The 22147-nt window shown below is 35.5% G+C and overlaps 3 protein-coding genes across 4 annotated transcripts; 1 reads left to right on the top strand and 2 right to left on the bottom strand.

The window, feature by feature from the left end:
- Positions 1–5351: 5351 nt before the first annotated feature.
- On the bottom strand, positions 5352–9132 carry LOC114726795 (uncharacterized protein At5g41620-like). Of its 2 annotated transcripts, none has more exons than XM_028913509.1 (3): positions 9034–9132; positions 7642–7767; positions 5352–6950 (listed from the first exon to the last, which is right to left on the bottom strand). In XM_028913509.1, the coding sequence occupies exons 1-3, from the start codon at positions 9115–9117 to the stop codon at positions 5526–5528; spliced, it is 1635 nt and encodes a 544-aa protein (XP_028769342.1). In that variant the 5' UTR covers positions 9118–9132; the 3' UTR covers positions 5352–5525. The 2 variants fall into 2 exon arrangements, with proteins under 2 accessions (XP_028769342.1, XP_028769341.1); XM_028913508.1 differs by lacking the exon at positions 9034–9132 and adding an exon at positions 8747–9021.
- A 4481-nt stretch (positions 9133–13613) lies between these two features.
- LOC114726797 (WD repeat-containing protein VIP3-like) lies at positions 13614–16632 on the top strand. Its single transcript, XM_028913510.1, has 2 exons — positions 13614–14068; positions 15843–16632. Exons 1-2 carry the CDS (start codon positions 13730–13732, stop codon positions 16467–16469), a joined length of 966 nt encoding a protein of 321 aa, XP_028769343.1. The 5' UTR covers positions 13614–13729; the 3' UTR covers positions 16470–16632.
- A 3540-nt stretch (positions 16633–20172) lies between these two features.
- Positions 20173–21793, bottom strand: LOC114726804 (F-box/kelch-repeat protein At3g61590-like). Its single transcript, XM_028913518.1, is given in 3 exon segments — positions 20173–20667; positions 20670–21028; positions 21030–21793. Coding segments are annotated over 3 exon segments (1212 nt in total). The 5' UTR covers positions 21641–21793; the 3' UTR covers positions 20173–20425.
- Between the last annotated feature and the right edge of the window lie 354 nt (positions 21794–22147).

The raw sequence follows: 22147 nt of genomic DNA, 5'->3' as shown, positions 1-22147 counted from the left end.
AAACCCATTTTATAATATAATTTATACTTACACTACAAAATGAGTCTTATATCTAACACCGGAGTTAAATATCTCAATATCTCAAAGACCGTTACGTTGAATTTATACAATTAAGCACACTCACACACAACTCGTGACATATAAAAGAAAACAACGTAATCAATAAAAAGCAAACGAAAGGGCGGGGGGATGATTCATCTGAGCTTGATCAACTAAAGAAGAATCTGAAATCGATATGTTTGCTTTTAAAAGAAAACAACGTAAGAAAGCGAAAGTAGCGAGTCCTCCTTCTATAACCATCTCTTATCTCTCTCTCTCCGCTTCTTTTATTTATGTTCTTTTTCTGTGCACAGGTAAGATATATATTATTTGCGATATTGAATATATGTATCTCTCTCAATAATAATTCGAATCTTAGCTTATCACGTTATAAAAGACTAAACCATTTCACTATATATCTATATCAACTCTCATTGATTCGTTAAATCTAACTTTTATTGATCCATTTCTAATATTTAATTTGCACGTTTCTCCCTAACTTCCTTTGAGTTGACACAAATACAAGCAAACCCATCCCCTCCCTTCTTCTTTTTTTCCTGACCTCTTTTAATTTCTTCTCTTTTGCTGAGCTACCTCCAACAAAACTAATTGGCATACAATAATAAACTGTACTTGAAACCCCAGAAAACTGATAAACCTGTGCACACTTAAAAAAGCCGTATTAAAAAGATTATATGAAAGGAAAGGGGCCTCCCCTCTGAACTCAATCTCATCACCTGAAATTTGTCTCATATATACATACATAGAAGAAAGAAAGAAACACATAAAAGATCTATGGAAAGCTTTGCCTAGCATGGACAGAATATTATACCTACAAGAGGAAGAAGAAGAAAATAGTCACCGCAAGTGAGATTACTAGAGTAACTAGATACTAAAAGTGTCAAATGAACATTAAGGAAGGAAGCTAATTAACAGAAAAAACAAAGTAAAAAGGTGGATGTTTTACGAGTATTATGAAAACTCCATCAGAGCAAATGTTGATGATCACAAATGATAATAAAAGTAATAATAATTGGAGCTCCCTTCACTCCAATACTTGAAAGATGAAGCTAACCCTATCTCCCAGTGCATGCAAACCTTTGAAACTTGGCTCTTAAATAATGAAATATACAGCGAAGCCAAAGGTATCCATGAACTAGCAGCTAAGGTCTTACCTTCACCCTTCCAGGCATGGAGTGAAAGAGAGCTCCAACTTGCAACTTTATTTATTTTTCCACAAATACTAATAAAATCAAACTAATAATATATACGAAAATGCCTAAAATTAAGCTATATATGTAACTAATGATGAGCTTATGATGCTTTATTTTGGCCTTGCTTGAAACTTCAGTTATATAGGCTAAGGCATGGTACTATAGATCAAATCTGGACCCCTGATCAATTTCAGACGTTATGCTGATGGCCAGGGAATATCGCTGAGATATTCTTTAATTCATTCCGTTGTTATTTGTAATTGGAAAGTGGAATCGTTTCCTTTTAATTTTTAATTCAAAGTTGAGGGTCTAAGGGTCCCTCTTGAAAAATGTTAAGGTTCTGGTGTTTGAATTTAATGTAATGATGACTTCATTGGATTTCTTTTTTCCCCTTTCTCTCCTTCATATATTGGTTTTGGGCATTAGGATTTTTGAAGTCGAACCTATTGCTCATTCATCGGCGGGTGTTTTAATTTTAACGACATGAACGCATGTTTATGGCGACATTAAGCAACAAAAGTGAATCTCTAGATAAGCATATATATATATATATATATATGTATGACATGTATTTTTTATTCTTCAACTTTATTTCAAACTTTACTTTAGTTTCTTTTATATTATTTTAAGTTAATTAGATTTCTCTTTAACCAGTCTTCGGCTTTATTTTGAATAACGCGTGTCTCTTTTTAGTTTTCAACTTTATTTCAAGTTACATTTTCACTTTCATCTCAGTTTAATTAGTGTGTGTGTGTGTGTAGGTTGTTCGATTGTTACTTAAAAGCATTTCGGTGATAGATTGCGCTGATAAATTTTACTGGAAATAATAATACTAATATGCAAGCCTCATGAGTATGTCATAGCCATCTCCTTATTATTTTTAAATATGTTCAGAAATTGTTCAAAGTAACTCTTCAAAATCATTAGAAATATAATAAAGTGAGAGACTGAGAGCATTGTTCTTTCAAATTAAGCAAACAATAAATTAAATACTATCTCCAGTCTTAATTATAAGATTTTATTTATAAATTATAAACGAGATATTATAATTAAGACCGGAGGTAGTATATCCGTTTATTAAATTGCAGGAGAGAACCAACTGATTCAAATCCAAAGGGTTTAATAAAGTGTATGGTTAACTTGATTCAGAAGTTAAAAGCAAAATGAATTTTTATTAATTTCTAAAAGAAAAACTCTAGAATGCGAACAACCTTTTTCCTTAGTGATCCACTGAGCACACTCGGAAATTTCATTAGTGTGCTTCAATTTACGCATATTACCTTATTTTATTTCCAACGCAACATGATCTACGCATATAAACCATTCAATTTAAAAAAATCTATTTTTTTAAAAGAATTATTCTATTGTCCATGTGCTTATTATATATATATATATATATATAGAGAGAGAGAGAGAGAGAGAACGGAATTAAAGAAGTGTCCTTCAGAATAAACCCACAAGACATGAGAATATGTTGCCATATTAAATATGAACTTTTTGGTTAAAAATATTCTTTATCAAATCATAATAGCCCACGTCAGCCCTTCATGGTCTTTTCTTGTCTTGTCTTTGTCTTTTCTTCGTATTGTTATACATGGTTCTTCTTTACTTTATATATACTACCTCTGCTATTTAATATAAGCGTTTGTTAATTAATTTAAGTAAATTAAAAAAATTATTAAATTAGTTATTTATAATAAATGTGTATTGTTTTTCTTAAAATACCCTTACTAATTATATATATTAGTTAAATCTATAATTTGATAAAATCTTTATATTAAATAGATAAATATGAGAGACAAAGTGGATTAGAATCTTATATTTAGAACCAAATTAAAAGTTAAATTAGCTCTTATATTAAAAACTGGAGGTAGTATATATACTATTTCCACTCCTATAAGGATCTAATTCACTAATTTGGGAAGATCAAAAAATTTAGTTAAGTTATGTTATCTTTTTTAAAATATTTTTATTAATCATATGTAATTGAATTACCTATTGATAGTAATTTCTTAACATATAAAATTATTATAGAAATTACTTGAGGGCAAAGTAGATAAATATTAAAAACAGAGTATATTGAGATTTTATATTTAAAATCAAATTAAATATTAAATTAACTCTTATTATTAAATATCAGAGGTAGCATTTCATCATTACTTCTCTTTTTTTTTTTTGGCATGTACTCTCGGGTTCCAATCATATCATGTGTGTCATTAAATATATATATTTTAATTCAGTCTTTTAAAGTAATAGTCCAGTCTTCAAGTTATATAAACACATCAGGACTTGCCCAAAAGAGACGATAAATTCTACCAAATATTATCAGATCCTTTGAGCCAAATTTTCATAATTTGATGTTTTCCAACTTAAAAAATTACCGATTATTCAGAACTCATACGTGCAAAGATGGCAAAACTCAAACGATGGCAATAAACGCGATGGAAATAAATTGCTTCTTAACTAGCTACATGGTCATGCTTTACAGTTTAGCTAACATCAAGCGCGCGTCTTTTAAACTTTTCTGAAAAAATGAGACCGTGAATTTGAATCTTAAAATTTAAAATTTTTCTGAAATATAAAATCGTGAATTTGAATCTTGAACGTGGTCACACAGAGGGCATAATGTGTGTGAGTTATGATAAAGATTTAAAAAAAAAACAATGCTGGTAAAAAAAAAATGGTCCACTTATACCCCGGAAGACTTTAGTGTGCTAAAATTCAATGACCCGAGCATCACCTCCTTATTTTATCTTCTTTTTTTTTTTTTACCAAAACCTCCTTATTTTATCACTAACGCAACCTAATCTATATATAATAATAACAATTCAATAAAAGAATTATTTAAAGTATTGGTCTATTCTTTATGTGTGTTCGTGTACTTGTAGAACGAAATATGTAATCATTCTTGAGACTAAGCCCACACAAACTAGTCTAATATTTTCATTGTTTTTTCTATTTCTTCCAGATCATTATATATGATTCTTGCTAGCTTTACAAAGTATGTTTATTTTATTTATTTTAATTACTTGTTTTTCCACGTTGGCATCCTCTTGTGAGATCTTATCATATGACTTGACTTTATTGCATCCTGCTCTTTGGTTCGCCTATCCTTTACCTGAACTTCAATCTAAGTTTGATAGCCGACCATAGCCTCTCAACCTGTCCACTGTTGTACAAGGTTGCAAACATCTATAAATATATATATATATATATATATATATATAAAATATACATACGTCTCCCTGTGCTTAATATAACAATTAAATAAATAATACATGAGTATTAAGATAATTAATTTAGTTATTTGTAACAAATATATATTGGTTTTTCTGAAAATACCTTTTCTAATTATATACTCTGTAACTATCAATTGATGAAACCTCCTTGTTATGTGTAATCAACAAAATATTTGAAGAAAAAATTATAAATTTGAGAAACAAAATAAGTGAGATTTTATATTTATGATCAAAATAAACTCTTTATAGAGCTTGTATATTTAGAAATCGAGATAGTACTCCTCCGGTCGTTAATGTAACATTTAATTGTATAGTTAATCTTAATTTTAAATATAAAACCTATTTATCATATTTACCAAATTTTCTCAAACCACTTTTATTAATATCCTCTCAACTATAATTAAGTAGGAGAGAGAGAAGAAATATTAATTAAAAATTATTAGAGTGTTTTAAAAAAAACATATCATATTTATTATAACTAATTAACTTATTTAATTTTTTTAATCTAATTAAATTAGTTAAAGAAGTAAGGACCAAAAAAGTACTCCTCCGGTCCTTAATATAAGACTCAACTTTTGAGTTGATTTTGGTCATAAATATAAGACCCATTTTTCATATTTATCAATTTTCTCTAAATTACCCTTATGGATACTCCCTCAACCATAATCAAGTAGAAGAGGGAGATGGGGTATTAAGAAAGATGATTATGGTGTTTTAGAAAAAATGTGTCACTTTTCTTATAATTAACTTACCTAAGTTCCTTAATCTAGTCAAATTAGTTAAATGGGTCTCATATTAAGGACCGGAGGAGTAATATTTATAACGGCCGAAAGAGTGATCAGAGTTCAAAATGCGATGGTTGCCACATAAGGAACATAGATATACGGAACAGAGCATGATATAGACATGCATGTATATAACAAAATGGTTCAGGTATAATTTGATGTACCAGGTCGTCTCTAATACAAATATCAGATATTCATAAGGGATAAAACAACTCCATTGTCAAGGATCTGTGCTGCTTAGCAACTATTCACACTTCAATCTTCTCATCAGAAATCTCTCTGGTTGATCTAAAAGAGCTTTTGCTGGTTCTGGAACGAGATCTCTGTGCCTCTAGCCTTGCTTCAAGAAGTTTCGCCATCAACGTGTTTTCCTTCACTCCCCTAGGCAATTTCGAAAAAGATTCAGACTTGTTCAAATCAGAGAGACTTAATTTTGATTTCCTCTCTTCTACAGGGCTGCCATTGCCTGTTACCACAGATTGCACGTGAGAATCTTCCCTGCAAATACTCTCAGGATGTACTTTATCGCCTTCCGACGACACAGAGCTGTTCCCGACCACATTATCAAGCCGGTGACTCGAGCTCGTTCTCCTTGTCTGGAGCCTATCGCTTTCTTGTGGACCTTGTGTTGCTTCACACGCAGTTGATACTTCAGGGTCATGTGACATGTTTTCTTGGAAGTGACTGGACCTGGTGAAATCCTCAGCCTGAACTTGTTTGGTTGATGAACTTCCAATTCCTCTATCTTCTAGGCGGACATCTGCAATTTTCAGATCAGAAAAATTGGCGCCAATAGAATCTTCCTCGGCCATATTCCGAGGTGCGCTTGTAGCCTCCTTTAGTGGAAAGGAATCCGACGAATGCTGACATGGGTAGATTTCCTTCAGCTCCTTTGGAAAGGAGTTACCATATTCTTTGCAATCCATCGAGCGGGTCGCATGAAGAAATGTCTCGATATCGAAACCTAGCTTGTCAACAATGGAACTGCTCTCTTCAGAGTCACCCCCAACTCTGGCCAGCTTCATTTGTGCACGCTCATCGAGCCAAGCTTCTGAAATATGAAGGATTAGCTTATCAAGGCTATGATCTCTGCCAACCTGGCCCTTCTCAGACTTCAACCTCCTCAGGGAACGTACCTCTTGTTCGTAGGCTCTAATTCCTTTGGCAAACTCATCACACAAATTCTCTAACAGGATCCGAGCTTCTCTCTCCCTTTCGAGCTCTCTCAAAGAACCAGAAAAAGACGACTTCATCTGAGAAAGCTCCCGAGCCAGTTTCCTGTGCAGGCTTTCTGAGTGCTTTCTTAACCTCCTCTCATCTTCTAGCTCTTCCTTCACTGATTGAAATGCAGCTTTAATTTTGTCAAATTCTTTGATGTTCTTCCTAACAAGCTTGTCCTCCGTTACTCTCTTCATCAGATCCTCCATCCCTTGCCTATTCATTTGCTTCTCTCGTAGCAACTCCTTAACCCGGGCACGAGAAAGGTCCAGTTCCATTTTTAGGGCTTTCACTACTGATATGCTTGAAGCATGATGTTCTTCAAGACTCCATATTCGGTTGAGTACCTTGAGTAACTCTCTTGATGTTTTAATGTTGCAACTTGACTCTCCCATTCTCCTTCCTTTGAAGTTGAAGGAACTCGTAGGAGTCACCGCCTGATTATATGGCGCCACCTGTTTTAAGCAAAATAACACCGTCTCTTTACATAAGCAGGAAAGGATGAAATAACATTTAATGTCTTTCTGATCTCCAGAATATTCACAGAAAGATCATTGATGAAGATAAATACACCAGGACTTGATAATTTGGGTATGAAGTTCCTTTAATAAATTTCAGAGCTACAACCAAAATTGTTAAATGATAGACTGACAGACCATATGATGCTTCAGTTCTTATGAACCAGAGAGAGATCGTTGAAGTGATCTTTGGTAGGAAAAAAGGTCAAAGGTAAACCATAATATTTCAGTTCTAAAAGGTAAACAAATTCTGAGAAAGAACCCACGGATTATGGGTCTGAGAGCGTAGAATAAATGTTTGGAGGCAAGATAATCCAAAATGTTACCATAAAATAAAGCACAAGTTCCTTGGAATGGCCACTCTAACTCCACAGCTTTTCCCAGAATGATCAAGTCAGAAAAGCATTTCAATCATAAAAAACTTTCTCCAATAAATTTCTAACACATTGCGTCTGATGCTGAACTCAAGAATGTACTTCCAATTATGTGATGTGTAAATTTGGCGTTTGCTGATATGATCATGCCACCAGATTTTACAACTCAAATTCTTAGGCAAAAATACACAAGAAATCACGTTTCTTTCAATTGTAGCAATGCACCAATCAGTTCACAAACAATAAATGCTTACTTCCAGGGAGCCACTGTGACTTGCAGGCGACAAAGGCTCCAAAACACAGCCATCTCTGTCAACTGATCTGTGGCTCTGAACAGGCAAAGTCGCAACATGTCTAGTCAAGCTACTCGGAGAAGCTGGCTGCAAGGAGGCACATGGTAAGTCATACTATTCATAACCTATGATCCCCCTATCTGGTTATGTTAAATATGCATAATCTAAAACATTTAACCTGGTTGTAGGGGAAATTGCTCTAATGTAACTTCTCTATATCATTTGACAGGACTTTTAGGTTAATAATTTATCCAATGATTTGGTTGTCATTAGAGTACAATGGCTATCGCACGGTCCATAAAATCAACCCTATCTAATGAGGTAAAGCTCGTTGTTGTTGGTGTTTGTTGGGAATGTGTATTGCTTCCTTGCTTCATTTTTGAAGCGGAGGTTATAAAGTAGGTGAAGGAAGTAAGCTGTACATATTCTCAACAAACAATATAGAGGGAATGATATAAAGTAAGTCCACCTACCACTCAGTATAGCAGCACCGTAGAAGAGTGTTTTAGGCCTCGATGACCACCTCCGAAATGCGAATTTAGTGTTACTTTTGAATGGATATTAATAGACTTTTGTCTTAGATTATGCAAATTGAACAAACTAGATAGATGGACCCCATGCGCCACACGGTATCAAAAACTGAAACCATAGCAAAATTTGAAAACTATATGAACAACAGGTCACCTCTTCATGAAACGCTCTTACCTAGTTGTCAGGAGATTGGACATAGACTATATTAGTCCATATTGTCAGAGAAAGGCTAGAGAGCCATAAGGTTCATAGAAATAACCATACTTTGATGCTCATTTGCTCCTTATAAGAAGCAAGCTTCAAAGCACATGGGAAGAATATGAAGAAGGAAAGAATTTGTTTTCAATTTCTCGAGTGTTGACAGCTATGTTCTTCAATAACGTAATAGGATTGTAAAAATGATCCAAATATTATATTTCTATCGGAGAACCTCACAGTAAACACATTAACAACTTTACGAAGCCTTATAAAGAATCAACTATCAATCATAAATTAAAAAAAAAAAAAAAACAGAAAAACTGCCATAGATTCATACGTGTAAGAAGCAACCCGCTTGCAAGAGTTTTGCATAACAAGCTGTGAACTGAAGGAAATAATTAGAAAACAAACAACGCTGTGAAGCAGAAGATCTGGCCAAGGGCATCACTGAAAGCCCCAGTAAATGTTAAATAACCACAAAAAAGCAGCAGACTTCTACAAATTCGAGATGGAAAAAACCAGGCCATTAGTGCTTAATGAAGCAGCACAAATATGAAGAAAATGGCAATATAAAAACTAACAGTAACTAAAAGGCAGAGAACTGAGCAGAAGCTAAGATGAAACCTGATCAGTGGGCCTCTGTGGATTCTCGTTCTTATGGCGGCGGCGGCGGCGGCGGCGGCGGATTCTGGTGGCCGGTTTGGTCATACTGGGAAGTGGGGCCTGAATCTGAAGGGGTTGAAGTTCCCAGAGGTTCGCACAGAGCTTTCTGGCAGAAATAGTAGAGGGGGGAAAGTCGACGAATTCTCGAACGTGGTCGTTTTTGCTGCCACTGTGAAGGTGAGACGAAGAAGAAAGCTCAAGCCTCCATGTGGGCGGAGGAGTGGAAGGGCCACCTCTTAACCCCACCAAAACGCCCCGTTTTAACTTGTCCGCCATGAACCCTTCTTCTTCCCTCCTTTTACCCTCTTTTTCTGTAACTTCCATTCTTCTCTCTGAGCATTCAAATTTCAAATTCAAGCCTTGATTTTTTCTTTTTGCCCTTTAAAAGCAATTGATTGATTGATTAGAAAGCTGAATGCTGGCATACCATCTTTCTGCTTCATGCTTGACAATGCCATATGTCCACCATTTCTTCGAGCAAGTTACCTCGCCGGGTTAACTGCAAGTCGTCTTCTTGTCTACGAAATTTCGGCCACCTCAGGATTAGGGTCCCACACAAATAAAAACCTTATTCGAGCATCTTAATACTGTCGACTTTTGTCTCCGCCCAAGGCGATTACTTGTTTGTCCTCTTAAACAAGATGCTTACCTTTGTCAATACTGACATCATTGAAACAGAGTAACTTCCATTGAACTTTATTATCGATTATCAATTATAGTACAAAATATCAATTAAAATTAACTCTGGTTTATGCTTTTTAAACTGTATCACTTGAAATGATGCTGGGCCAGCTAAACCTAAGGAATGCTACGGATCCCATCTATGTATGACCAGGACTTATAGGAGGTATTTATTGAAACATGCGTGGAAGAAAGAAAAGCACGTGGCAGCTATAATAGTAGTAGTGATAATAAATAAATACTAATAATGGTATTTAAAATTTAAAAATTAATTAATTAGTATATAAGTAAATTCACTTTTTATTTTTCTTTATGAATAAAACTGCTTGCCAATACAATTTAAAAGATGATAGCGAAGAAAAAGCATGTTAAACACATTAGGATGATTCCTTTTAGGAAAATGAAACATAGATGGACTTCGTGTCCTAAATTTTAGCATATGGGGGTCCCTCATTTTAGCCCCCACATCACAGAGGCATTGACAATTATTAAGTTCTCAACATTCCACAGCATCCTGAAAAAGCCCACGAGAACAAATATTCCAATTTTTTTAAAGTTTATTTAGCATAAGTTATTTTAAACGGATTTTTTATTTTTGAAATAATTTATAAAACTCAGGCAAGGGTCCAATATGACGAAGCATCCTATGAATTGTTGGTGTGGCATATGAACTGCACGAAGAATTGAGAAGAAGGGGAGGACCACAGTTATGGACCACTTTTGTGTGCATTTCCATGGTCCAAAAACAACATGCGTCCCTTTGACTGACAGCGACAGCATGCATGCCTCCCTTTGCATCCCGACATTTGTCATAATTATGCGATGTTGTGCCAACAGTTTCTCATTTCATTCCTTCTCTATATTCCCACCTCTCAATTTATAACTATACGAAGCATTGTTAAACTAAATATAGATATTTTTTTAGTGAGAGTTTGAATCTTATGTTATGAAAGACTAATATCTTCTGTTAAGTCTACCTCTCGTTCTCATTGGTTATGAGTTACCAATGCGTTATATGTATATATGATGTTACATTTTCCAAGGAATAACTGCGTGGACTCTTAAACTTGGGCTAAAATTCAAATAAAAATAAAGATCGAAGTCAAGCAATCCCATGGATCGGGAGAGGCCACCAACGGATCAATAACAACATAGGCCAGATAGGCCCAACAAGAACAAGAAAAGCCCAATTTGAGTCCCATGGTTATGGGCCTTTTTGTTTTCGTTTTCATTCATTTCAATACCGCATCAGTCACCAATAGAGCCGGGAAAACGGGCCGAGCCCATCGGGCCGGCCCGTTTAGGCCCTGAAATTACGAGGGCCGGGCTTGATATTTTTCTCTTAAAATGAAAACAAGCCCTGGAGGGCTGGCCCTGGAGGGCCGAGGGCTTAAAAGGGCCGGCCCTGGAGGGCCGCGGGCCGGCCCTTTTAAGCCCTTTTATAATTTTTTTTATTTTTTAAATTTTTTTAATAATATTAATGTTATTAATTTTTACATTGTTAATAATATTTCAAATATTTAGTTATTATTATCATTTTAAAATTAATTTAGTTTTAGACAATAATTTATCTAATTAAATTTTTAAAAAATCGGTTAATTTGGACTTTAATAATGATTTGATTTATATTATATTTGTTGATATTTTTAAACTATATATATATTTGATAATAGAATATTTTTATGCTTATATAACTTGTGATTCTATAATTTGAATTATAAATTCATGAGTTTCAACAACAATGTTTCTCACATTAAAGTAAAATAATAGTTAGATTGCAAAATTCAAAAATAAAATTCTTATAAAGAAGAAAAACTTGATATTTTTGTTACAAAAGAAAAGCATACCTATGAAGAAAAGTAATTAATTATAGTGATGATGAAGTTTCAAAAGATTAATGATAGTATTTATTTATTGCACAATTGTATTATAGATAAAACTTTTAGATGTTGTTATCTTGTTAATGAATGTTTTAGATATTCTTAGATGTTGATGAATATTTATATATGATGATATTTTATATTTGTGACTTAATTTTATTCATATTTATGTCTTTTATTAATAATTTTATTGGTTTATTTTTATATTTTTATAAAAAAATTTGATAAATATAAAAAAATAGTATTTTTCCTTAAACGGGCCAAAAGCCCGCGGGCCGGCCCTGGCCCTATAGCTTAAGGGCCGGGCTTAGCAAATTGGGGTATTTTTAAAATTTCAGCCCTGGAGGGCCGGCCCTTTTAAGCTCGCCAGCCCTGAAGGGCCAGCCCTGGAGGGCCGGGCCGGCCCTGATTCCCGGCTCTAGTCACCAATGGGGGCTGGGTTTAACAAAAAAGATTAGTCCCTCACAACGTGACAAATCAAGATTCGAATCCCTCTTGGGAGAGGTGTCCACATTTAGTGTCAGACAGTACCTCAAATAGGATTACCTCTAACAAGATACATCTCCAGAGATCTGAATAAGCTCGCTGATGCGTTGGTCAAACAAGGTCTTGCAATTTCAGCTTTTATAGATTCCTGTCCTGATAGCCCAGGGAGCCTGATGGAAACTGAGAAAATGCGAGCCAATCCCTTTTAGTTTATTCTTGAGTTCTCTAGGCTTTTAGCCTTCTCTTGTATTAACAAAGAAGTTAATATAATTTTTAGCTTCTTAAGTCTGTCTTTATTTTAACTTTAATCTCTCAAATTTTAAATCATAGATTTATGTTAAAAACAATTTCAAATTATAGGTTTTGATCCCTTTAAGAACAAAATAGTCTAAGTTTTTATTAGATTATGGGGACTAATATTTTAAATGAAAAGAAACTTGAGCGACCAAAATTTATAATTTGAAACCTAAGAGATCAAAAATCAAAATAAGGGCAAACTTGAGGGACAAAGTTTGTACCCTTAAAAAAATTGATGAAATTTACTATGATGTTCACACAATCACACTTATCATGAAGGTGTTTGGATGAAAACCAAATCATGGTTTTAGAAGTATTTTTACGGTATACGAAGTAAATATGTGAAAAAATTTATCTCATTTTATGAAAAAGTGTTTTTGAAAAGTGTTTTTTTAAGTTCCCAAACACCCCCAAATCTCATGTAACATGCGTAAAAAAAATATAATTTTTGGAACTAAATCATTTTCAGCTCCACTTCAACGTATTTTTAATAATTTTTCAAACAAAATTATACTACCAAATCAACATGAGTATTTTAAAAAAATGTTCTGGGATAAGTATAAAAATATTATTATTTGGAATACTTTATTTTAACTAAATTTTTTTGTTATATAGAAAATGAAGAAACTTTGTTTCCAATGTTGACATAATTATATAATTTTTCACGCATTATATAAAAATAATGTATATTATTAATATTAATAATCGGACTTGTTTTTATTTTTATAAATATTTGATATTATTTATTTCAAGTCATTATTTTATTTCACAAGATTTTCAATTATTATTTTATTGTTCTGTTAATTTCTTGCTCAGGTGACCAATAACAGAACTTGTGAGCCGATTTTGCGTAATATACATCTGTCATGAAATTGCCGCTCCGGCAAAACCTGATAGAAAAAATTATAATATGATCATATTTTGAAATCATTGTATATTATAAAAAATTTTAAATTTTATTATCTCTCATTTAAAATTTAACAATTTTTAAATTTTATCCTTATTTAATATGTATTATAACTCATTTAAATAAAATTATACATTTATATAAAAAATTTATCTTAATATTATTTAAACAAAATCAACATAATAATAAATAATAAATAAAATTATATGCCTCCCTTACACATGCAATGCTAGTACGCTGGTCAAAATATATACAAATATGCGTGTGTATATATATATAGAGAGAGAGAGAGAGGATATGGTAGTACACTGCGATCTTTCCCAGTTCTCTGCTTGTATGAGTTACCGTGAAAGATTCTATTTGTTGTTTTTCTGATTAGGGTTCTCACCGATTCAGTTCCAGCGCAATGAAATTGGCAGCTCTGAAATCTGTGGATAATGCGCATGATGAGTCCGTGTGGGCGGTCACGTGGGTTCCCGCCACAAGTTCTCGATCTCCCCTTCTTCTCACTGGCTCGCTGGACGAGACTGTGAGGCTGTGGCGGTCCGATGATCTCGTCCCTGAGCGCACCAACACCGGCCACTGCCTCGGTGTTGCTTCTGTGGCAGCTCATCCTCTCGGCTCAATTGCTGCTTCCTCTTCCCTCGATAGCTTTGTCAGGGTTTTCGATGTCGATTCCAATGCCACTATCGCTACTCTGGAAGCTCCTCCGTCTGAAGTGTGGCAATTGAAATTCGATCCCAAGGTAATTGAGCTTCCGATCTTACATGAAATTTTAAGTTTTCAAGCTTCTCGATTTATTATGGAGTAAATACGTCATATGGTCTCTGAGATATATTCACCCGAAGCTTTTGTACTGAAATATGCTGTTACGGAATTCATGACTTACTAGTCTCTCTGATGCCATTAGATTTGGATCCCATTGTATACTTACAAAACCTATTTACAAAGTTTCTGAGCCTGTAAATATGAAAGTTTTTACATTTATGTGGAGGTTATGTCCTAAATAATACTGGAAAATCTAATTTTTCACGTTTAATGTATAATTGAACCGCAAGGACTGTGTTTTGTTGATTTGAAAGTGCATCAAGGGTAGAAATCCTGAAATGGTTTTTTTTTTTGTTGGGGGGGGGGGGGTTTGGGGGGACCCTGTGTTTTAGCTTGAGCCATTGCCAGTTATACTAAACTAGCTCGACCGGTCAAGTGCTAGGTTGATTTCTCAAAATCTTCTATATACTCCACCTAAAATCTTTCATTTGAGGATCTTTCTGCGAGAGAAACTTATTCGTATTGCAGTTGATTTGGGAACACCTGGTAACAGTCACTATTCGTGCATATAACCCCATTTCTCTTTAATATAGAAGGCTCAAGATATGCTTCATGTATGAAACTGTCCCTGAGTTGGTAAAAGTAAAACTATTTATCGGCATTCTTACTGGCTTAAAAGTTGAATATATCAAATCCCTCAATTTGTTAGATTTATTACCTAGAACTTCAAATCCCTCAGTTTTCTAGATTTTTTACACGTATGGGTTGTTTATAAAACTTAAAATCTATGATCCCCTTTAGTTAGTGGAGCTTCTTAAACTCAGAGAGCAAGTTCGATCAAAATCAGGAATAGAATCTATTTGCAATCGAAATGCTGGCTTTCGTGCTATGCAATGTGTTTTATTCTCAGCAATTAACATTTCGTTTTAATAAAAAGCATATCTGGGTGAAGAAAAGATTTTGTCCCCATTTGACGTAGTTGGCTTTAATTTGACCAAAACATGGAAAAATTATGAGAAGTGTTCATTCGAAAGCTCATCTTCCTTGCTACTGATGTAACACGGTGTAGCCTTACCCTCTCCTTTACATTAAATGCCATGGTGATTGTTGGTTGACTTTCGACTTCTGTAATATATTTTGCTGAATATGTGCATTGTCTATTTGCTTCATCAAAATCTTTATTACACGAACTGGATTAGCTACTCTTAGAAATGAACTCGTTTGTCATACATTGTGATTAGCGATTGCAGTGCTTCCTATAAGTTTGAGCTGTGTTTTCTTCTGCATGTCTGGTTGCATGTTCTGTTTCAACCTTTATCTCAGTCATATGCTAGTCTCGTAACCCAAATCTTGATTTGAAATTTAGGAATGGCAAGTTTTCTGGTCATGTCACAATTATCACAATGTTGCATTTATGTAATCGGTGCATAACTAACTACCGCCTGCCTTCCACATCACACACCATACGTTGGACTATCGGAATTTTCTTATTCTGATGGTTCTATCTCACTTTTTCTTCATTCCTTCATTGGTGATGAAAAAATATCTGAAGCTTTAGAATTAAACTACGGAGCTCCTTCTTCCTTCACAATTTGCTAAGCAATATATTTTGCTTATGGAGCTTATCATTGTAGAGTTATCCTATGTCTCTTAGTCTGAGCTGGCCATGACAATTCCCTGTGATAGCAAAACTAGAAAAATTCTATCAACTTGGTTATTTGACATTTCTAACAACCCTACCCTATTGTCAGGGTTCCATCCTGGCAGTTGCTGGTGGAAGTAGTGCTTCAGTCAAGCTTTGGGACACTTCCACATGGGAGCTTGTTGCCACTCTATCTATTCCTCGTCCAGAAGGGCCCAAGCCAACTGACAGAAGCAGCAGTAAAAAGTTTGTCCTATCAGTTGCATGGAGCCCTGATGGTAAACGGCTTGCTTGTGGCTCAATGGATGGCACCCTATCTGTCTTTGACGTAGCTCGTGGCAAATTTTTACATCACCTTGAAGGCCACCACATGCCGGTGCGTTCACTTGCATATTCGCCCTACGATCCGAGGCTGCTGTTTACAGCTTCAGATGATGCACATGTCCACATGTATGATGCTGATGGAGGAAGCCTAGTTTCATCCATGTCAGGTCACGCTAGCTGGGTACTATGCCTAGATGTTAGCCCAGACGGGTCGGCTGTTGCCACAGGTTCAAGCGATAAAACTGTGAGACTCTGGGATCTGAACATGAGAGCTGCTGTGCAGACGATGAGCAACCATACAGACCAAGTGTGGGGAGTGGCATTTAGGCCACCTGGAGGCAGTAATGTTCGAGTTGGTCGGCTTGCCAGTGTATCAGATGATAAGAGCATAACGTTGTGTGATTATTCCTGAGGTCAGGTAGGCACTTAGAGACGTATTCCCTGGATTTGCAATGTGTACTGAAATGGTCGTTTTTAAGAAAAATAGGCTTAGTTTTATATTATGTACTGGAAATTATGATCGAGTTTCTCTTTGCATTTATCTTGCTATTAAAGATATTTAAATTTAAGATTGACTCAACTTGGCCAAAATATTGAATATAATCGAAAACCATAAAGGCCAAACTCGATTGAAATTGGTATTTCAATGCAAGATACCGTGCCATTGAGCTTGATGCTTTAGGCCTGTAAGAACTAAGAAGCAAGTTCTAGTCCAGCCATGCTCCTCTAACTATGGATTGTGGTATCAAAACAACTTTCTTTGAAGTGAGATTTGCAAGGGGCAGATCTTACAAATCCATATTTTATATAAACATGCTAATAAAACATTTGTATCTTGCAAAGAAGAAAACTATGAAATTACCCACAGTGCCCTTGAAAATGCAAAAGCCAAAGGAAACATCAGAACTTTCTGTTTCATCCTTCAAAGTTTCAAATCAACTAAACAATCGTAACTTACGAACACCTGAGGGTAAACTATCAACCTTAACCAGCTTGATATCAGAACGCTGAAACACTCCTCGGTTCAAAAAGGAACCTCCGACTTTTTGGTAGCCGATTTTGTGAAACAGGTAACAAAACAGCATTCTATGAATTATGAAATGGTGTAAAAAGTGCATTCTATTGACACAACTCAAAGGGATGCGCAGATAGACAGAAAAACTGACCGAAAGTCTTCCGGGTCTAGTGGTCCGTGGTCTTTCGGGGTTGACTATAACCCAATCTTTTTTTTTTTTTTCTTGAGTTACAGGAGGGCGGGATCGAACCCGCATTACACACACACCCACGCACACACCCACACCACTGGGCCAACAGGCCGGTGGTAATCTTTTTTTTTTTGACCAGCGACTATAACACAATCTAACCCAAATACCAAATGCAATTGCTCCAATCAACTTTGAACTATTCTGCGAAACTTCTTTTTGTCATTAATTTCACAGGAAATAACAATGTTTAACGTGACTAAATATTCAGATGCACAGAATAGCTACCACGAAATTAAGTCATGTGATCAAATAATGAAGTAAAGAAGACATTAGACCCGAATTAGTAAGCTCCAGCTGTTTCTCATCCACCTTGAATGAGAAAATAATAAATACGGTTCGATTCCTTCTGTTCGTCGCCACATGGAATGGCGTGGTTTCCCACTCGTGTTATCAAAAACCAGCAGGTCACAGGGAAGACTTCTACTGTTGCCACTATTGACCCAGTCCCTCAAAAGGAGAGCTAAAGAAAACACGCCTTCAATTGGAAAGATAATCTACCCGCTACCAATTGTCAAGTCCGCGAAATCCCGATAGTTCAGAAACCTCATTTTCACAATCCGAGTCTACAGGCGCTCACATTCAAAGATTCCATTAGAAATGGGATCTACCAATTCGACTCGCTCACCCGACTGAGAAGAAAAAAGAGAGGGGTCCAGGTGAAAGTGTGAAACTCGAGAGGCTTCAGATCAAATCCCGCAATCATGAACAAAATCCAATTAGGTATTCACGAATTAAGACAATAGAGTACAGCCTTTACTCCCAAAATCCTAATTGCTAGAAATCAGAAGACAGCATTAGGTTTCCAAATAGGGCGATCAAAATTTAATGCAGCAGTAAACCCCAGACAAGAAATAATGTGCAGATAGAGAAACATTGTCGGGAACTCCCCAGCCAGGCAGAACCCTAATGCTAAGAGCCAAAATCAATTAATGATGCGTATCAATTCAATCCTCACCTTTCAGCTGTCAGAGATTTATCAATTTTGACGCAGGGGCCGGTTTGGCCGTCGTCGAGGCTCGAGACACGACAGCGACTTCGTCCTTTCTTTGGCGCCAAAATTCGTCAGTACTTCGAGAGGGTCCTTCCATATTCGCAACCAAAAACTGCCACTTTTGGTACTTGACAGCTGCGGGTTCAACGGTTTTTGAATAAATTACCCTTTTAATGTTAATTCCTTTTTAATTTTATGAACGGGATATGCAGAACAAAATGATCATTTAAATAAAAAGGGGACAAATATTATGAGGTTTAAAAAAATATTTAATTATTAAAAAATCCTAACAAAATGAGTGAGTAATAAAAACTGGCCGTTATTTTTTATACCAAAATTTGTTCTTACATACTTCAATTACCACTGAACTTTTAGATAATTAAATTATTTTCTTAAAACTTTGTATTAATTCCCTCAATAAAAATTAAGTCTTTTCAAATTTAATACTCTCGAGTCTTCCAAAACGTAAGACTTGTTTGACGAAATGATTTTTTTTTTCAGAAGACTCATTCTTAACTGTTTCCCATATTTAATACTTTTAAAAAATAATTTTTTTATTACATAATTTTGTTTAGTTATCATCATCCATATCTTCCACATATAATACTCTCTTCAAAGACTTGTTTTATAAAAAGTAATGTTTTTTAACATTATAATAATAGTAATAAACAATCAACCTATTAATGGAAAAAAAATCAATGCAATTAATTTTTTAAATATATGTAAATTAATTAACTAGATTTTATGTTTAAAACAGAAGAGTAATATTTAATTTTATACATATATAAAAATAAAAAGTATAAACCACTGCGATGAGAGAAGGCCATTTGAATATTCAGCTTTTTTTGGTTGGGATGGGAAGTGATACGGCCACTTGAAAAGAAAGATTTGTTTTTTGCTTAATAGCCACATCCCCACCACAGCTCCCCTTCCCCACTAAAGCCACTCGTGGACCTCACGTCCCCACCAACCCTCCATTCAGCCTGCCCCTTCACTTTCCCTTCCTCCTTTCTATGTATATTTTAACGCATTGTACGGACGACACCCCCACACATCACATGCAGCAGCAACCGACACAGATTCAGTGATCCGAATTATTGTGATCTTTCTCTTTACCATACCCTACGCTTATTGGTTCTTCAACGTATAATGAAAATGCTCATAAAAGTCCTTTCCAAATCACTGCATGTCCGTACAACTACCCAGCATTTAGGATCATCCCTGGCCGGTTGGCTGCCTTTTCCCCCCTTTTAAGCCTCTTCACTTTAAGATTAATAAAACCAGTTATGGAAACTTGAGATGAAAAACAAATAGTTGAGAGCCCTACACAGCTTTTCCCAGACTATCTCACACACACACATATATTCATCCATAATTCAACAGCATATATACTTGTATTATTATTCTTCTAGCAAGGCAGGACAAGTTCCACGACAAGGAAATAGATTTTGGATAGATAATCTTGCCAGGTGCTGACTGCTGACACACACAGGTAGGGTTGGGAGAACAACGTAGAGAACGTGATAGATAAGTCTGATGAATCTTTATTACTATTATTTTTTATTCTTTTGTTAAAACCAAGCAAAGAAAAGCAGATCAGATGCACCATAACCAAGATATTTCTTGGAAAACGAAGCAAAATCCAAAGATATGAAACTTCTCAGAAACAAAGAACCAGCTTCCAGTAATTTCTTTTTTTTGACCAGCAAGCTTCCAGTAATTCCTAAAGTAGACGTCTAAAGAGGGATTACACATTGCATGGTAACAGAGGCTGCGCAAGTCGAGGAAAAAGGTGTTTCTGACCAGAGCAAGTGCACAAAGAAAAAAAGAAGCAGCCAACACACATGCGCACACGCTCGTTAGAATTAGAATTATATATACACAGACACAAACACATAGACATCCATATAGTTCTCTGTATTTTCGAATGTCATAAAAGATATTCCAGTATCCATGAATAAACAACTTTATCAGCAAGTACATTTTCTATAGGCTGTTGGAAGTTGGTAGACAGAAATCATATCATATTAAATTTGAATGAAAAAAAGAGGGCACAACGGGTAGAGATTTTAGACACACAGCCGATAGCAGCATTTATAATGGATGATCCAACTATGGAGCAGTTTCAAGCCTGGGTTCAAAGCAAAACCCAGTGAAGAGCTGCAAGGGGAACCTTTTTGTCACTGGACACTTCTGTGACCATCTCCATTGTTTATGGTTCATGTCATACGTGAGAAGTGCTGAGGCTCCATAGCTTTGAATATATATGAGATCATCTGTACCACTGCTAGCAAACACATCATCCAACTCTCCAAATCCTTGAAAGAATTTGTGAGGCACTCGGGCAATTTGTCCCATTTCCCATCATTTAACACCCATATGCCAATCCCTTTTATAATGTCCGGCCGATCAAGTTTACCGAGACCTCCCACCATTACAAGCTTCTCCTTCAAATTCATCAGACGACCACATGTTAGAGGACAAGGCATTGGAATAAAATTCCTTGCCAAGGATCGCTGAGACGAATGGTTGGTGATATTATATGCCACGAGGGCATGTCGATTTTCTGCTTGACCACCCACGGTTGAATAAGCCAAAAAGTACAGCACCCCATTACATGTCACACTCTCATCACCACCTCTCCACCCCGTCAAAACCTCTGTTAAACTGGTCACCCAGGTCTTATCTTCTGAATTGTATATATGAATTGAAATAACAGATAAAGAAGTTCTCAGGCACTTCCTTTGATTTAACGATAGCCACTGTGTAACTTTGTGATACTCTGTTTAATGAAATTGCCAATGCACTGTAATCAGAAAAGTCAGCACCGGGGGGCCCCTCAAGCTTCTTATAGATTTTAGTAATGGGGTTGCACACAAATAATTCACTTCGATTGTCATTGTCCATGAAGCAAACTAAACCACAAGATGATGCAATTAACCAACTAGAAGTGCCAATGCAGGGAAGTTCAATGCCATACCATTTCCGAAGGATTGGGTCATAAGCATAACCAGTTGGCTCATCAACGCTTGTAAACATAAAGTACCAAGGTTTCTGCGGAAGCACATGTGAAAGGCTCCACAGAAACCTCTTTGAGGTAACAATTTCGTGCCATCTTTTACAGACACAACCTGCTCTGAAGATGCTTGCAACGGGAAGATAGGCTAGGATACGTTCCAACAGCTCATCAGGCAAAATACTATCCACACAAACAGTAGCGACTTCTTTATCACTTTCCTCACCCAGTTCTAAAAATGAATCAAACTCCCTACTCTCCCTGGTTGAATTATCAAGGCAGTGAACGATCCATGATGTTTCTCCCGCCATAGATTTGAAAGGGAGGACCTATTGAGTATTGGAGGGAGCGGGAAAAGCATAAGTCATACTAATGCCAAACAAAAAAGACAACTAAGGATTCCATCACCTGTGAACATACTAGATCAGGGAGACATGCAGCATTTAATGAGAAAATGGACGGCATTTTTAATAACGCAACTAATAATACCAAACAATGAACAGAAACATGAAAAATTGAAAATGTACAATAATTATCCATACAGCTATTAGCATGAGGATGTTTGCAATAGAATGCAACAAGGAGACAATCTCCAGATGTACAGGTAGAATAAAAGGCATAGTCAGGAGAATTCTTCCCATTTCAAAAAGCATAAACTACCTTAAGAATGGAAAGGTATATTTGCACAACTAAGACGCTCAATTAAGGGAAAAAGATTGAAATTTTCCCCACCCTAGCAGAGAAAATCCGAAAATGATTTAGCAATTCACAAAAAAAAAAAAAGGCGCTAATGCATTACATAACAATGATAACATCAT

This window comes from Neltuma alba, unplaced genomic scaffold, assembly GCF_004799145.2.
Source record: "Neltuma alba isolate B1F8T4 unplaced genomic scaffold, ASM479914v2 tig00012403_pilon, whole genome shotgun sequence".
Classification (NCBI taxonomy): domain Eukaryota; kingdom Viridiplantae; phylum Streptophyta; class Magnoliopsida; order Fabales; family Fabaceae; genus Neltuma; species Neltuma alba.
Note: the sequence above shows the minus strand (reverse complement) of the source record. Positions and strands in the feature narration are given on the sequence as shown.

Coding starts and splice junctions, on each gene's coding strand:
- LOC114726795 (XM_028913508.1), bottom strand. CDS start 8,854: ATGCCCTTGGCCAGATCTTCTGCTTCACAGCGTTGTTTGTTTTCTAAT. Junction 7,768..8,746: donor AAGCGGGTTGCTTCTTACAC/GTATGAATCTAT, acceptor GCCTCCTTGCAG/CCAGCTTCTCCGAGTAGCTT. Junction 6,951..7,641: donor GTCACAGTGGCTCCCTGGAA/GTAAGCATTTAT, acceptor TGCTTAAAACAG/GTGGCGCCATATAATCAGGC.
- LOC114726797 (XM_028913510.1), top strand. CDS start 13,730: ATGAAATTGGCAGCTCTGAAATCTGTGGATAATGCGCATGATGAGTCC. Junction 14,069..15,842: donor AATTGAAATTCGATCCCAAG/GTAATTGAGCTT, acceptor CCCTATTGTCAG/GGTTCCATCCTGGCAGTTGC.